Source organism: Taurulus bubalis (genome assembly GCF_910589615.1).
Source record: "Taurulus bubalis genome assembly, chromosome: 14".
NCBI lineage: Eukaryota > Metazoa > Chordata > Actinopteri > Perciformes > Cottidae > Taurulus > Taurulus bubalis.
The window spans coordinates 9312460-9330153 of record NC_136602.1 but is presented as its reverse complement, the minus strand read 5'-3'; the positions used below and the strand labels follow the sequence as shown (position 1 = coordinate 9330153).

At 42.1% G+C, this 17694-nt stretch overlaps 1 protein-coding gene across 1 annotated transcript in view; it reads left to right on the top strand.

Annotated features, from left to right (window-relative positions):
- The window catches only part of LOC306746755 (ankyrin-3-like), a gene marked incomplete at its 5' end in the record, with an annotated part of 94850 nt that overhangs the window by 36218 nt on the left and 40938 nt on the right, over positions 1-17694 (top strand). The window contains 17 exons of the mRNA XM_079229716.1: positions 240-338; positions 1979-2164; positions 2665-2688; positions 4338-4436; positions 5683-5781; positions 6247-6345; positions 6894-7091; positions 8219-8317; positions 8465-8563; positions 8679-8777; positions 8879-9076; positions 10753-10851; positions 15102-15299; positions 15501-15599; positions 16485-16583; positions 16732-16830; positions 17013-17108. Of these exons, the coding sequence (XP_079085842.1) occupies positions 240-338; positions 1979-2164; positions 2665-2688; positions 4338-4436; positions 5683-5781; positions 6247-6345; positions 6894-7091; positions 8219-8317; positions 8465-8563; positions 8679-8777; positions 8879-9076; positions 10753-10851; positions 15102-15299; positions 15501-15599; positions 16485-16583; positions 16732-16830; positions 17013-17108 (1989 nt within the window). The remainder of the gene's footprint in view (positions 1-239; positions 339-1978; positions 2165-2664; positions 2689-4337; positions 4437-5682; positions 5782-6246; positions 6346-6893; positions 7092-8218; positions 8318-8464; positions 8564-8678; positions 8778-8878; positions 9077-10752; positions 10852-15101; positions 15300-15500; positions 15600-16484; positions 16584-16731; positions 16831-17012; positions 17109-17694) is intronic.

Here is a 17694-nt window from a genome sequence, read left to right as displayed (position 1 = left end):
TGTTTTGTGGCTGGGTATGTGTCACTCTCTAGATTTTGAAATACCTTTATAGAATTTGGTCGTACAAGTGTCATCATCTAAGGCATATTGGTATATTTTACATTGCATTCAGTGTAATGAAACAAGGAAAAGATCAACCATAAGAGACCAAAACAAGGAAACGTCTATCTCTTTGAGTGGCAGCAAAGATTTAAGCCTGTATGTAAATGTGCGTGTGTGTTGGTCTATGTTGTGTGCAGAATGGCTTCACTCCTCTGTACATGGCCTCCCAAGAGAATCACCTGGAGGTGGTACGGTTCCTTTTGGAGCACAGCGCCAGCCAGAGTATGGCTACTGAGGTACTGTACGCACGTGTGTGTGTGTGTGTGTGTTTGTTTGTTAGTGTGTGTGTGTGTTTGCAAGTCCTGTGTGCACCTCTCTATACCGTTAAAGTATGTCTCCATGAATTTTCTCTGCCTCGGTCATGTATGGTCCTTACATCTGTTGTACTAACCACCTTCATCTCCTCTCCTCTCTTTCCTCCCTTTCCTCCTTTGATAATCCCGACCCCACTCACTCTGCATCTGCCTGTGTCTCTTTCTACTTTCCTTTGTCTCTGTGTCCTTTCTGTCTCACATTCCTACTCTGACTACCTCACTGTCTTTCCGCCATCCTCCTCTGCCTGCCCCTTCTCCTCTTCCCCTACTCCTCCTCCCTCCCTCCGCATCTCCTCATGAGGGACTAGGGAGAGCATCATTGATTGGTAGTGTATGGTGGTGGAGGCAGAGTGACCTTGAGTGGGTCACAGATGAGGTCCGCTTCGCTCGCTGCCTCTCCTCCACGGCTGCTGCTGCTGTTACTGCTCTGATTTACGTTGCTCAGCCTGTGGAACCTGTACACACACATACTTACCAGTCCCCACACGTACACACGCACACACACACACACACACACACACACACACACACACACACACACACACACACACACACACACACACACACACACAGGCACAAGCACATGCAGAGACAAATAGCTGATGGGGCTGATGGAATACCCAAGCACACTAGCACAGTCCACTAGCTTGCATCTACGGGCTACATGGTTGAACACAGGATGCCCTTCAGGACATGGATACACATAGAATATGTTTGCACATGTGCAAACTCACTAACCTGCACACATAAACATGATATATAAGTGTAGGCCCATATGCACATACACAAATACTTACTCGACACACACACACACAGACATTGAGGTATGCAGCAACACAGTGCTGTAGCAGGGAGCCTCCAGCTGAATTATGCATTATGAGAGTAATGTGTGTAAGAGATAGATGTGAGCCTTTATTCAACCCTTTATCTCATTATGTAACTTGCATTAGTGTCCTATATGGCGAGGAGGCTTGAGAATACACTGAAAGTGTACATTAATCTCTACATCTGTTTGACACATGGGTTATTATGTTACGATTTATATCCTGTCCAGGCAGATCAGACTAAAGGTTAAACTTTCTATCTTAAGTTTCCAGATGATTATTTTTCCTCAGTGAGAAGATATTGGATTGTGGCAACATAAAGATGGAAAATGTAACCTCCAAATACAATCATAAAGTATTCTCTGGATTGTTTCTGAATAAAACTCACACAAAACAAAATGTTTGCAGTTAGACTTGATGTTTCCCATCAATTGAGTTATTTTAGTGGGGGTTTTTAGTGACGAAAATCAAGTTCCAAATAGTTCTCAGACTAAAGTACCATTTGTACATTATATAAACAATCTTATAAAACAACAGGAAATACGCTGGAATTCATTGGACCATTAATAACCTTTTAAATTCCGATAGGACTCACGGGTCTTGCTTTGCTGTCCTCACTGCCTGCCACAAAATGATAATCCATCCAGTCACACCAACCATCTCATATCCGCCGCGTCACCTTCCATGCATTACGACGCCCCTCCAGCCCAAGTGACTCCTCTCTCTCCCCACACGCAGGATGGCTTCACTCCTCTGGCGGTGGCCCTCCAGCAGGGCCATGACCAGGTGGTCTCCTTGCTGCTGGAGAACGATACAAAGGGCAAGGTACGCCTACCTGCCCTGCACATCGCTGCCCGCAAGGATGACACCAAGGCCGCGGCCCTGCTCCTGCAGAATGACCACAACGCAGATGTTGAGTCCAAGGTGAGTGACGGCGCTGATGCAGCCACGTGGTGGATCTTCAGTTGGTTGTTTCTTTTTTTTTTATGTCTGATATTATTATTATTTGATTGTTTAATGGTTTCTTTGATTATTGACGTCTTTGATTTACGAAGTCAGTTCTTTTCTTGCTGCCTTTTTTCTCTTTTTCATCCTTTGGCAAAAAGGGGAGAGATGCAGAAGTACGTTTTTTTTGTTTTTGTTTATTAAATCACATTATTGATCAGAATAACACTCACTGTAGATAAGAAAGTTCAGCTGACAGACACAGGAATTTGTGAATATACTTTATGATCATTCTGGAAAAAAATTCTGGTTTGACAATGTCTTTCTCAAATTTAAAATCCTAACTTTTTTGCCATAAATTGTTTTGTACTGATCTCCTTCTCCCCTCTCTCTGCTCCTCCACTTCATGTCAGTGGAGGCCCTTTTCTGTTTTTTGCTCGCTAACTGCCCATTCTCTCCTCTCTTGGCTGACTCTGTAGATGATGGTGAATAGAACAACAGAGGTACACCTCTACTCTGTACATTATGTAGTCTCTCCATCGCAGCTCATAAAAACTCTGAAGAACCAAACAAACAAACACTTCAGTGCCCCTGACTTGATGCAGTTGTGTTTCTGCAGCCCCTTGTCACCTCCCTCAGTCTCATCTTCCTCTCCATCTCGTCATTCATGTAATGGATACCTTTAGCCATTGAGAAAGCCAGAGTAAAAGTGCATGTTTCGCTAATACTGGTTTAGTCAATCCTGAGGCTGGAGGCTTGGGTATCGAGCTGATTCTAATGGTTTCATGGTGTCCAAAGCTGCGGCTGTTATTCTTCCCAAATTCATAGTGATTGTTGACAAAATGTTGTCCTAATGTGTCCTGAAACAGTCCTTCCATGAAACCGATTAACATGATAACCAGTGGTAGCATGAAAAGTGGTTATCATTCATTAAAAAGCAGCGGTTTGTACATAACCTGCATGGCAACCCAAATCCCCATTAAGCTGTAAAGGAACCCAGCCTTCTAGCAACAGACAGCTAATCTAATTAGTTTACTACGCTCTATTGATTTTAGATCGTCAAACCTAATCCCCAACCCTTGCATCTAAAGCATTTTGCATGGGACCAAAGCGACAAGCTACCTCAACACTGCTTCTATGGGAACAAGGCCCCCTTCGTCACACCAAAGTCAGGTGGCCACCTTTTGTGTGAGCCTGTTTTGGTTGGCATTGTGTCTGACTTTGGCAGACTGGACACTTATCTGATGTGATTCATTCAGAAAATGGCTTTGTGATCTGAGGCTCCTGCATCGTGGTGAAAATATTTACATAGTACTCTGATGGAAGATGAAAGAAAGTCATTGACTCACTATAAAAAGATGGATTATCATGCTTCATTTGAATTTTTGGTTAATTTACAGATTTTTTTTTTGAGTGTATGAATAAATTCTGAGATTATTCAAAGTCATAGAGTTATTAGTTGGGGTTTCGGAGACACTAGATATCAGCCGAGTGGATACACCTGCTCTCCTCTGGATTATTGGTTATTTGAAAGTGGGATGCCAATGATTAAATAGCTTAATAGCTTGTGAGATTCATCTTCTTATTGGACAGATTGTTTCCAGTGTCCTTCTGTTGTTTTTACAGCTGCTGCTGCTTACTAAGCCAGGGGGTTTACCAGGAAATTACCTTCATTTAAGATGGTAACGAATGGACATTAGGTTCATTTGCAGGACACATTACTTACACCCTAAAAGTATCAGGATGAGATGATCTAGATTGCAGAGATTAATTATTAAACAACATCCGTCAAACTGGAGTTATAAGCCTATATAGTTTCACTTTACTTTGCCCAGTGTGATCATGAAAGCACATAGAAGCCCATATGGTATGCTGAATCTAAAACCCCTCTCCTTGTCAGCATACCATTGGCCCCATGTTTGATTTAAAAAAAAAAAAAGACTTTCTCTGCCTCTGTGGAGAAAGTCAGGTGTCAGTGGAACAGTGTATAGTAGCGTTTGTCCTTGTCTGTATGTCAACTGTAGACCCGTGTAGGCTGCTGTAAAGCTCCAGGTCTGTACTGCACATGTGTGGTGGTTTCATAGTTTGTAATGTAATGTTTGCTTGTCTGTTTGCACGTGTGTGTGTTGTTCGCCTTTCTTCCAATCCTCAGAGTGGTTTCACCCCCCTCCACATCGCGGCTCACTATGGAAACATTAATGTGGCCACGCTTCTGCTAAACAGAGGAGCTGCTGTGGACTTCATGGCTCGGGTGAGTTTATTCTGCCCTCTGCTGTTTGGGAGGGGTACTACCAACATAACAGGTAAACGGGAGTGTTACGCTGCATATGCTGAGCACAGTGATCCTGTACAGATGTGAGATCGACGAGTTGCATTACATTGCAGATGAATTGAGGCATCTCCCTCAAATTCACAGGAGGATTTAGAGACAATGCTCCTTAAGAGGGCAGCTTTTTGGAATTTCATATTGCCCAAGAGGGTTAAAGGATGAGGTAGAACATTCTGGATTAAATTTGGATTCTGGAAATTTTGTTAAAGAATGGTATTGGCAAATTCCCCTCAGATTGACTTGTTCAAGATATTCAGAAATATAAAGACATGCAAGTGATTTGAATATGATGTGTTGGTGAAAAATTAGGCACAGCATTTGTTAAATGGAGATGATGTTAGGGCTGTTTTGTATACTTAATATCTATGGTGATCACACAATTGATGAATAGAGTGTATACAACCGTCAGACAGCACCCTGAGTTGTAGTGAATAAAACATGACAGTATGTGCAAAGTGTGTTTTAAGTTTGATGGACTTGAAGCTCACTCAAGTCGGTTTGCACCTCGCTGTGTGTGCATTCTCACTGTTACACACTGTAAATAATGACAACTGAAAAAAGGCATCATTATCATCTATTTTAAGTGGGCTCTGGGATACATATCATACCATTGTGTACTTTAAATAAAGTCCACAGCAGTATACGTTACATTAAATGATGTGCCTTTCAGGGTTCATAATATGTGTATCACTGTAGGCTTCACTCTTGCTTAAAGAAATGTTTTTATAATAATAAGCAGAGTGGGATTGCTTTTTATTTACTGAGACATTCACATTGTAACGCAAGAAAGTGTTTGTTTCCACATTATTAGACATTAGCTAACCAGAGTCAACAGTGGCCCGTAATTATATCAGCTAGCGAGTGTTTGTGTTTGTGTTTGTGCTGCTTTTTGACTCTGATTACAGGTTCAGGTCTAAAGAGTTAAAAGCAGAGGAGATAAATTAAACACAGCTGTTGGCTTTATAATAAAAGACTATGTACCCTAATAAGCAGAGTGTAGGGTTTATATTACAACTTAAAATAAAAGATTACATGGTGTATATGTAATGAATAAATTATATTTAATTGTGTACTTTTATATGCCAGTGCATGATTCTGTGTAGATAATATACAATTACATTTAATTTGGCGGCTGAATCCTAACACCTGTTTCCTCTTTGTGGTTTAGAATGACATCACACCGCTTCATGTGGCTTCAAAAAGGGGCAACAGCAACATGGTCAAGTTGTTGCTGGACAGAGGGTCCAAAATTGATGCAAAGACTAAGGTGAGACCACTTCTCCTCAGAAAACTGAAAGACATTCAGAATGATGGCATTGATGGCAATGATGGCGATCACATGTGGCTGAATTATATCGTTTGTTTTTCAATTCTCCACCCTTGTTGCATTGGATTTTATTACACACACACACAAACACACATGAACATGTTTAATTGTCCTTGTTATGCATAGGTGTCCTGATCAAAAGAATATCAAGTTTGTGGTGAATGCTGCTGTGTCTTTGTCTGGAATGTCCCTTTTTCATCTTTTCAGTGTGAAGTTTATTTGTCTCAACTTTGTTAGAGTTCAAAATAATTCTTTAAATATTTTGGAACCAAACTTAATTTCCAATGTTCAACAAGTCAATCCATATCAAATGTTTTCAACATTTGTAGAAAAGCATGGATGATGATTTTTTTTCAATCTTCTGTGATTTATTAACACTTTAGCTGTCTTTCTTCTCATTTTCAGGATGGTCTGACACCTCTTCACTGTGGGGCGAGGAGCGGGCACGAGCAAGTGGTAGAAATCCTACTAGACCGAGGAGCTCCTTTCCTGTCTAAGACCAAGGTAGCTACAGGGACGATCAATTCAGGAGCCGCTGCTTAGCTCAGCCTAGGAAAGGGAACAAATTCATATCACATTTTGTTTTTTCTTACAAAACAGATATAGATCACATGTCCCTTCAAACAGGGCACACATGGTTAATAACTAGGTCATACAGATGTTTGTATGAACTAGCTTTCCTCAGCACACAGAGCTCTTTGACGTCTGTTGTTGTCGCATTGTCTCCATAACGTCTGTGCGACCTCTCCAGAGCGGCCTGTCTCCGCCGCGTAGGCCCACAGTTGCACCGCGCAGGACGACCAGTGTAACAATAGACATTGTTGTAATGGCCTCGTTATAACAATGCTCCTGTAACCTTCTCAACAACTTCCTTCACAGTCTGTCTGTGCAGCGCGAGGCCGAGACCTAACTTACTGTGTCTGTCTGTCCATTTGTCTATGTGTCCGTCTGCGTGTGTTTGTCTCTCTCTCTCTCTTTTTTGTTTCCTCTCTGTCTGCCTCTCTCTTTCTCTCCCACTCTCTCTGCCTTTACCTCTCTCCCCCCCACTATAGAACGGGCTATCGCCGCTCCACATGGCCACTCAGGGGGACCACCTGAACTGCGTCCAGCTGCTGCTCCAGCACGACGTACCGGTGGACGACGTCACCAACGACTACCTGACGGCGCTGCACGTCGCTGCCCACTGTGGTCACTACAAGGTGGCCAAGCTCATCGTGGACAAGAAGGCCAACCCAAACGCCAAGGCTCTGGTAGGGAGGAAGTTAAAAAACTATACCTTGAATAAAATAGTAGCACTTTAGTGGCACTTAAATGGCATATAATTAAGGTATAGCACTCTGTAGTTGGGTTTTCTTGAAGTAATTGTACTTTCTTGATTCTTGTTGTTCTGAGTTTGTACTCATGGTTGAATGCACTTATTGTGAGTCGCTTTGGATAAAAGCGTTAGCTATATGAAATTTAATGTAATGTAATGAAGGGCTGCACGAGGGAAGGGGTGTGGAAAGTGACCAGGTCATATTGGACAAAAGCATCCAGGAAATTAACATATAATACGTCACTATATTTAACCAGAAGAAGAATCTTTTCATTTATGTTATAAAAAAACAAAGACCAGAAATGTATATTGATGTACATAATACATTTATTATGTACATCATACTTTGTATGCATACAAAGAAAATAAAGTGAATAATGAAGTGTCAAACAGATATTATCATAATGATGAAGACACATTTTGATATTATAGTTGTCAAAAAGACAGGGTCAATTTGATATAATGATAATAATAATAGCAGTAATATAATATATTATAGAAATATGATATAATAGAATGATTACACTCATAGAAATGTGACTGATTTTGATCATTTTCAAGTCTATTAAAACTACTAAACATTCCTACAAAATGTTTTTCTTCGCAAAAAAAGGGGAATTGTCCTTCATGAAGAATGTAATCAATAAAATGAATAGAGGCAATGCGCAAAGGAGATATTTGAATGCTATTTTACAATTGCATTGTGCAGGTTTGTTATGTCATAATGAGCCGTTTGCCTTTGGCTGCACTTGTGTGTTGGTTTGAAAGGAGAATGAGATACTAAGGGGTACAAAGTTCTCTTAAAATAAACTGTCACATAAAGCAGAAGAGAAGAGAAACAGAGATCTGGGAATGATGAATGAGAAGGAGGAGAAAAATGAAGAGAGAAAAAGTTAATGTAACTAACATTTTCTGCACCAATTATGTTCTAGCAGATGTGCTTCACCTAATCAGCCAAGTAAAAGCAGGCATATACTGTACATCCTGTGACTGTGGAAAGATCATCCCTTGTGTGAGTGTGAGCTTCACACCAACCTTTCCTTTCTGTCTTTCTGTGTGCAGAACGGTTTCACTCCGCTTCACATCGCCTGCAAGAAGAACAGAGTGAAAGTGATGGAGCTGTTGCTAAAACATGGAGCGTCTATCCAGGCTGTCACTGAGGTACTGAGCACTATTTTCTACTTCACTCTCTATCTGTTAGCACTTGGCACCCGAAGTGCGCTGACTTTTAACTATTCTGAGCTTCACTATTGTATGTATTGTGACTTTAATAGAGCTTGTCTTTGTTTGGACTTGTTTTGTCTCCAGTCTGGCCTCACGCCCATCCATGTGGCAGCCTTCATGGGCCATGAGAACATTGTCCATGCACTGACAAACCACGGGGCCTCACCTAACACGACCAACGTAGTGAGTGGATCATTTGTTAGAAGTACATGTTTCTGTTAAGAGTTAAGTCCTGATAAATTCCACATCATCACATATGAAAAGCTCCCACTGAAAACCGTGTCTGTGTTCCTTCCAGCGAGGAGAGACGTCTCTCCACATGGCAGCCAGGGCAGGTCAGGCAGACGTGGTCCGATACCTGCTCAAGAACGGAGCCAAGGTGGAGACCAAGTCCAAGGTCAGAACACTGAGCCTCATCGTTAATCACGGTGTCGGGGAGAAAACAAGACAAAACAATGATGAAATACTGGGCTAAAAATCACTTTCCCCTTTGCGCAGGACGACCAGACGGCGTTACACATCTCCAGTCGGCTGGGGAAAGTCGACATTGTCCAACAGCTGCTGCAGTGCGGCGCCTCGGCCAATGCCGCCACCACCTCAGGCTACACCCCCCTTCACCTGGCTGCCCGCGAAGGACACCAAGATGTTGCTGTGATGCTGCTGGAGAACGGAGCCTCGCTCTCCTCCTCGACGAAGGTGAGTCCAATGGAGGATCGTCATGATGTCATACACTTGGATGTCTCGATTTCTTCCACACTCACACACAGACACACTCAAACACAAACACACACATCTGAAGAACCAAGTGTCACAGAACAGAGCAGCTTTATTATTTCAGTGCCGTATATGTCCACTAGTGGGCACCAGTACCCAAAAGTCTCCAGGATGCTTGTCTTATTATGTTCATCAGTCAGTTTGTTGCTGCTGAAATATTCTGTCACAACAAACAGCATTCATAGAGACCGATAACCAGCGTATTCAATGCTCAAACATGTGAAGTTCTGTCACATAAAGGAGTCACAGGAATTGTAGTGCTCACATTTAGGTCAGTGGCAGTATTAGTGTATTGGCTCACTAATGTAAGACAGCACTTCAGTGCTTAAGTGCATAGGTGCAGCCCAACATGGACGGATGATGTCAGTTTTTGGTGGTGCTGGTTGACATGTGACTAATTGCACGGATCAAGGTTAAAAAGAGATTTAGAGCAGACTTCATGGAATTGGTTTCTGCGTGTGTGTGCGTGCGTGTGTGCGTGCGTGTGTGTGCGTGTGTGTGTGTGTATGTGTGTGTGATTGTATGTTGCTGTGGGCTGTCTTTCAAGGTGACCTCTGTCAGTGGAACAGATTAATAAGCGGTAAACCCCATGGTGCCAGCGCTCTCTCACATACATGCACACACACACACACACACACACACACACACACACACACACACACACACACACACATCTTTTGGGACTTCACTTGAGTCAGCTCTACGACAAAACGACAAACGAATCTGGTGTGGGATGGAACCATGAATTGACCCATTTGTGATGTTTAAGAAACACATTTAAAAACATTTAAAACTAGTCTTCTCTAAAATGAACCTTTACTGAATAAGCTGCATGAATACTAAAACAATCAAAACAAATGAGGTCAAGTGTTTCAGAGCGTGGAATGGGAATCTGTGGGAGTCACATTCCTCAGAAAAATATGACCTAATCTCTTAAAATGTCTTCACACACACACAGGATCACATTATACAACATTTATAGATCTGGAACGCACACGAATATAAGGGCCTTTGCCTCCGTTTCTCAGGGTATCACATTCCTTGTTGTCATTCACAGATAATACTCATTTATAGGTTATCGCAAGTTTTAATGTAGTTAATTAAGTTCATTTATAATAGTTAAATATCCTTTTGAACATTTAAAAACGTTTTTCAATGTTGAATTTCTTGAATGAATATAGCAGGTCGACAATGCTTTTGAATAATAATGTCACCGGTCTAATGTCATCCAAAGAAAATGCAAAAACATTGCAGCTAACATACATTTTCCTTTTCGGATGAAACAGTGTGTTTTGAAACAATACCTTTTTTCAGTTTGAGAACAAACTTAGCAACTGTTGCAGTAAATCCATGTTTCAGTTGTGCTGCTGCAGACATGTTTCGGGTACAGATCCTTTATTTTATAAGTCAAAGTGGACACTGAACTTAACCATTCAGATGAGCTATTTACAACGATGTGAGAAACTATGTTGTTATGAAGAAGAGGCCAGCAAAGGCTCACCCAAAACAAAGTAAACATTCACTTCCTGTTTTAATACCCGTCTCTCCTCCTCTCTATCCTCTCATTTTGTTGATGTATTTCATTCTGTGTTCAACAGAAAGGGTTCAGTCCCCTGCATGTGGCAGCAAAGTACGGCAAGATGGAGGTGGCCAGTCTCCTCCTACAGAAGAGAGCCCCGCCTGATGCTGCTGGAAAGGTGAGATGTCTTTAAAAAGAAGAGAGGTCTCGTGCACAACAACTTTTATGGGTGTTTATGAATGTATTTCTGCTAGAAAACATTAGCTGTCTGGAAAGGGAGAGACCTGGCACATGAAATAATCCACATATTAGGCAGAAGATTAAAAAAAGACTCCGACACAGAAAAGTATAAGCTCTAAATTTCGATATCATCGTTACAACCAAGGTGTGTCACGATCAGAGCCATAGTTTTCAAACCCTCCTTAAATAATCCAGTGAACATAAAAGATAAAAAGTCCTAGGAAAACCTCTATTTGGATTATTAGAAGCTGCATGTGAAAGATCACCTCACATAACAGAGAAGAAAGCATCAATAATAAAGTATACACATGCAGCTGTTGAGTTATCTTGAAGCTTTGTAATGATTTAAAGGATTAAACAGTCAACTTTCCTGGTGAGACCTGGCGAACAAATCGAAGAAAGATCAGGAAGTAATTTAGATACTGTGATTTATTATCATCCTGCAAGTCTTTCTGTCGCCTGCCCTTATCCAACCCGTCTTTAAGAGAATAAGCAGAACCCTTTTCAAGTTGTAATTTCCAAGCTGCAGCGAGACACGGAGTCAGTGGTGGAGGAAGTTGTGTGGAGGAACGGCAGGTTTGGGACAACGCAGCCAACAGATGCTTGTCCTGTAGCAAAAACCTTCTGAGTAGATTTGCTTTTATTCCCCAGATGATGCACTCATTCCACCTCAACATGCACCCTTGTAGAAACGCATTTGTGTACACATGCACTCACACATATTGACGCGTTTACTTAGCATAGGCCTACTGGCACTGATTATAGTGTTAGTGTGTGTAACCATCTGAGAGCGTTTAACATAATGGCAGTCAGGTATGATAATGAAGCTCCCACAATGCCTCTTGGTGGTGTCATGCTAAAATCAGCCCATTGTAATACTGAGTCCAAACACAAAAGCCAAATTAGGCCTTTATTGCAGTTAGAATTGCACACATTTTCTTTAGAGATGAGAAGAAAGACAATTACTGAATTGGTTTCCTCACATTTTGACTCAAAATGTCGTACATGTCTCTCGTGTCTCCAGGAGAGTTGAAACAACACATGACAGCAGCTCATGAGATTATCAGGATATATACTGCGTACATTTGAGTGTTTGTTAAATATTTGGGATGTTTCGGTGATTCGGTTCGCGTCCTGAGATGGAAGGAGATCTTTGTGTGGATGCAATGCTTTGGGTGTAACTCAGAGTGCACATACTCATGCATTGTATTTTAGTGTCTTAAAACATGTAAAGAGGAGATCTTTCGACTAAAACAATAACAACAACATACTGCTACTGCTTTGCTTGCACTCTAATACTGCTACTCCCACTGGCATACTACCAAAATATGAATAGTTCATTATTGAATCATCGCTGACTAATAAAAATCATCTATCTCCAATTAGATGTAAGCCTTTTAAGCCTTTTGTGACTCTGGAAGGGGGTGTTCAAAGTCTGATAAATTGCCTCAAGCGATGTCACTTGAGTCAGCATCGGTTGGGTCTGATAGCTACAATTTGAAAAATTAAAACACATCTGGTGGTGTGGAGCTGACCAGACTTCTGTAGCCCGCTCGTCATCTCTGCTTGAAGATGGTGGCTTGTGGCTACATTGGTCAAATATTGTATCTCTAACAGCTGTTCAGTTGCATTGTGGGTAATGTAGACGCCACATTTTTTACAAAGAAGAATGACTGGAATATAAAAGATAATATCTCTAATTCTGCTGCATCAGCTGTGATTGTTTTTGGGTTCACCGTTAGTCCGATAGTGTTAAATGCTTTGAAGTATTCCTTTATGTGTTGAATACATGATCCTACTAAAGCTAAATAAACCATTACAAAAAAAGATATTGGAGCAAAGATGGCAAATTGGACATACATTTCATAAACCAGTGAAGACATGCGCCCCCTAGCTGCTGCTTCCAGATTACAGCATGAAGTTGTTGCTCTACACTTTCTCCTGCACTAACTATCTCTCATCAGTTTGTTGTCCATCTCTCTTCACATCTCTACATTCTGTTGGTTTGGTGCTTTCAGTTTACTTATCGCCGTGTGCTTGTGTGTGTGTGTGTGTGTGTGTGCGCGTGTGTGCGTGTGTGCATGTGTGTGTGCGCGTGTGCGTGGGTGGGTGCGTGTGTGTGTGTGTGTGTGTGTGCGCGTGTGTGCGCGTGTGTGTGTGTGTGCGTGTGTGTGTGCGCGTGTGCGTGGGTGTTTTAGAGTGGGCTAACTCCACTGCATGTAGCCGCTCACTACGATAATCAGAGAGTGGCACTGCTTCTGCTGGATCAGGGAGCTTCCCCACACGCTGCCGCCAAGGTATTCACAAAAAACACACATCAACACACATACAACAATGAATTCATCTGGCTTGTGCCCTCAGCTCCATCTCAGACCATAACAATGTTCTGTATGTAATGTATGAAGATCTAATGCTCACCCATCTTCTCCCATTCCATCTTGACTAGTCTTTGATGTTGTGAGTGAATGTGCAGCTTTTTATTTGAGCTTAGCAAAGTCTTTGAAATCACTCAACTCAGCATATTGGGCTTGGTGGTTTACTGGATGCTTTATTTTCATATTTCTCACAACAAACAAAACTGTAGAGCACATGTGAAACGGACTGGTGATGTGTTATACATGTCGTAAATGAATCCAGGCTTCAAACTTCCAACCACTCTTTTGTAAAGTCGGTTCCAGAGCTTACCAATAAAAAAGGAAAACAAGAGAAAAGTTACTGCTCTTGTTGAAATGTGTGACAGACACAAACACACATGGTCGGTGACATATGGTGAAGTTGTGGCTTGTCTCCGGCGAGGCTTTGGCCGTCTGGCCAAACCACAGAACGAGTATGAGCAGAATGGTAGAACTGCCAACTGAAATATGGCAGGAAATGCCTTATTTTGGCTGAACTGTCAACCGCAAGAGGGGACAAAAGCTTGTAAAGCTAATTTACCCTTGCTTTCTGTCTTCCCTTTTTGTCACTGTCTCCTGCTAGCTCTCTCTTAATCTGTATCTGTCTCTTTTTATTCCTCCCTCCCTCCCTCCCACACACTTGGTCATTTTTTTCACCCTCTATAAATTGTGTTTAATTCGGCTTTGTGCTAAAGCTGGTGTGCTTGGTCTAATTTGAGGGCTTTTGGAAAGGGATCAACCCTTTGTTCACTCACATGCGAGGAGTACACGATCACAGACGTGTAGCAGAAGCCTGGTGCATGCGTCGTATCTCTGTACTAAAGACAGGATGAGCTGGCGTCGTGAAATTGACTCAAAAAAGAGGACAGTTTGGAAGTAACGTGTGAGTTCAGCTGACAGCGACGACCTTAGAGATATATGTGACTCACCTCGGCCTTTTACTCTCTTTTAAGCTAAAATCACTCCACCCCTCTGTGGACCTCAAGGCTGCCCAGAGAGTTGAATAAAGCTCACCTGCAGCTCACACTACCACCAGTGAAGTTCCTAGCAGGGAAATCTATTTAAACGCCCTCTTTAATTTAATACAGTCTCGCAGTTCCTCTCCATGGTGGCCAAAGTGAGTCAGAACAGCTGTGTGTTCATCTCGGGATTGTGTCTGAGGTCTAAGATGTTTATTCACAAGCTCTTCAAAGTGGGAGTTGGGAGTGGGATTTACAAGGAAAAATGTTAAATTAAAATGTCACTTCAACCTTCATGATTGTAAATTTAATCAATCGACAGTTGAGACCATTATGTTAAATCTTACCACACAACTGTATTTGATGTCACGACTAAATGTTGAGATTGATGCCGCTTTATTACTTATGTGGTTGCAGTAATGTTGAACTTACTGAACTATCTGACCTTTTTTTGGGAGAAGCTCATTGTTTTTGCTTCATGTCAGTGTCTTGATTTAGAATTGGGTTCCTCCGATGCAGAAAAATCTGTTGGTTATCAATCCTGATTCCTGTGATTATTTCAAATGTTTTGTTTGAATGGAAATGACTAGCCATAGTGATCTTTCCTACAACCTTGTCTATACTGCAGTCTATAATGAATGAACATTTCAACTTTTGATTCAGAATGGAATTAAATCCATTATAGAGGAAAACACTGATGGAAATCATCCCTGTTTTAAGCAGCACTGAGCAAAACAAGCCACCATACCATACCATAGATCAAATAATCCATTATTAAAGTAAAAGAAGAGTTCCATCCAGCCTCCTGACCCCTGCATCTCTTTGACCTGCCTCAGAATGGCTACACGCCGCTCCACATCGCTGCCAAAAAGAACCAAATGGACATTGGGACCACACTGCTGGAGTACGGCGCCGACACCAACGCAGTGACGCGGCAAGGCATCAGCCCCATTCACCTCGCAGCACAGGAGGGCAGCGTGGACCTGGTGTCCCTGCTGCTCACCAAGAACGCTAACGTCAACATGTGCAATAAGGTGAAATCAGTGACGGAGCATCAGCATGTAACCAGCTACGAGACAATAATCCTAAATACCAACCCTCGCTGTTATCACCTTCATTTTAGAATGTAGATGTCGACCATTGGTTTTCAGCATCTTGTTTACTGAGAGCGATGGCATGTTTCAGTCTCATGTGCTCCCACAAGCTCTCACACGTGTTTCTATCCTCATACACAGAGCGCACTTACACCACTCCACTTAGCGGCACAGGAAGACAAGGTCAACGTGGCAGAAGTCCTTCTCAACCACGGCGCTGATGTCGACCCACAAACAAAGGTAGCGCTTTCTCAGCCCGTATGTTATAAATTCACACAGATACGGGTCGTCAAATCACTTTTTACAGTTGGGGTTTGATGTATAACCTTTTTTATTTACACACATCATTGACTATACGATTGCCTTTGTGTTTTTCTTTCTATTTAAAGTGGATTTTCCTGTATAGTTTTAGTCTAATCATGGCATCAGAAAAATACTCTTGCACCCAGACACACACACACACACTTGTCTGCAATCATCTCAGGTGATAGATGAATAAAGGATTGATACCTGAGAGGAAGGTGTTCATGTCTTTATGAGGGCACACACTCCAGCACAAACACACATGCACATGGGCACGTACATGCACTTATATTCAGTCACACTCAGTTAGTTACATTCACTTCATTTACACACACACACACACACACACACACACACACACACACACACACACACACACACACACACACACACACACACACACACACACACACACACACACACACACACAGGCCCCATAAAAGACTGCTCACGTTCACTGAGACAAACCTGTAGCAGTTGAAGGTTGGACTTACACAAGGTTATGTAGTGTGTGTGTGTGTGTGTGTGTGTGTGTGTGTGTGTGTGTGTGTGTGTGTGTGCGCGCGTGCATGCGTGTGTATATTTGTGCTGACACAACGCTTGTTTACAGCAAATGGTTATTCACTCACTGATCTCATCCATTAGCATTATGCACTGTACTCATAATTCAACAAGAACATGAAATACGCAGTTTTTAAGTTGTATTTACAGTCAAAGATGGCACTGTTGATTAAATTGTGGCCACCAGTCAGCATGCGTACCTGTATTTTCCTCCCTTTTCATCTCCTCGCCCTTTAACGTCCGTGTCCCTTCCTCATACAGATGGGTTACACTCCGCTGCACGTGGCTTGTCACTATGGCAACGCAAAGATGGCAAACTTCCTGCTGCAGAACCAAGCCAGAGCCAATAGCAAAACCAAGGTGGAAAAACACATGTTCACCCACCTACACACACACATGCACGGTCATATGTTACTGTTTTTGTGTAGCTCTTTCACATTCAGATTTCATACAATTTGAATCTTTCTTCTCTTTCTTTCCCTGACTGTGTTTGTGTATCTCTTTCTAGAACGGGTACACTCCTCTACACCAAGCGGCTCAGCAGGGCCACACCCACATCATTAACCTGCTGCTTCAGCGAGGGGCCCTGGCCAACGAGCTCACCGTGGTCAGTGCACAAACACACAGACACACACACACACACCCACACACACACACACACACACACACACACACACACACACACACACACACTGCACCAGAGCTGAAGCGTGAAGAGATACTGAATGCTCCTTTGTGTTTTCTGTACACCTCGTGTGAATAACTTCCTGTTGCTCTCTCATTGGTCAGAATGGGAACACTGCCCTATCAGTCGCCCGTCGCCTGGGATACATCTCTGTGGTGGACACTCTGAGGCCCGTGACAGATGAAAACCTGACCACCATGGTGAGACACTTGTCTCTCGGCATCTCATATGATTCAATGCACACAAGCTCTATCTCATCACCGATAAAGTATTTTTCTATAACTCGGAAACAGGTTGAATAAAAGAGCCAGCCAGATACAACACATGCATGTGACACTGAGGTTAATTTGCGTCATTGAAAAATTCTTGAGGTTTTTTAGTACCCAGGAAAAACAAGACATTTTAAAAGTGAGAAGCATCCTCAGTTATGCATCTTTTAGCAAATTGACGAGTACATACTTGCATACATTTACTCAATCAAATGCATTAAAGTAGTAGACGTTTTTTAATTGATTTGCTACTTTTCAGGCAGCAATCAGGATGTTTATTCCTTCCTGAACTGTTTTAAAATCAACTTGAAACTATCATTAGCAAAGTTGTAAATCTCAGCAGCCACCAAAAAGCATTGCAATCAGGAGTTGCAAGGCAACAAAAAACAACAACTTGGACGATGTGTGATAAATAGTACAATTCTGGATGTTTGTTGCTAAAACCTTCCGATATGCTATAGAAAATGGTCTCGAGAATTTGTCGCTGTTGGACTAAAACAGCCAGAAAGTAAGTCAC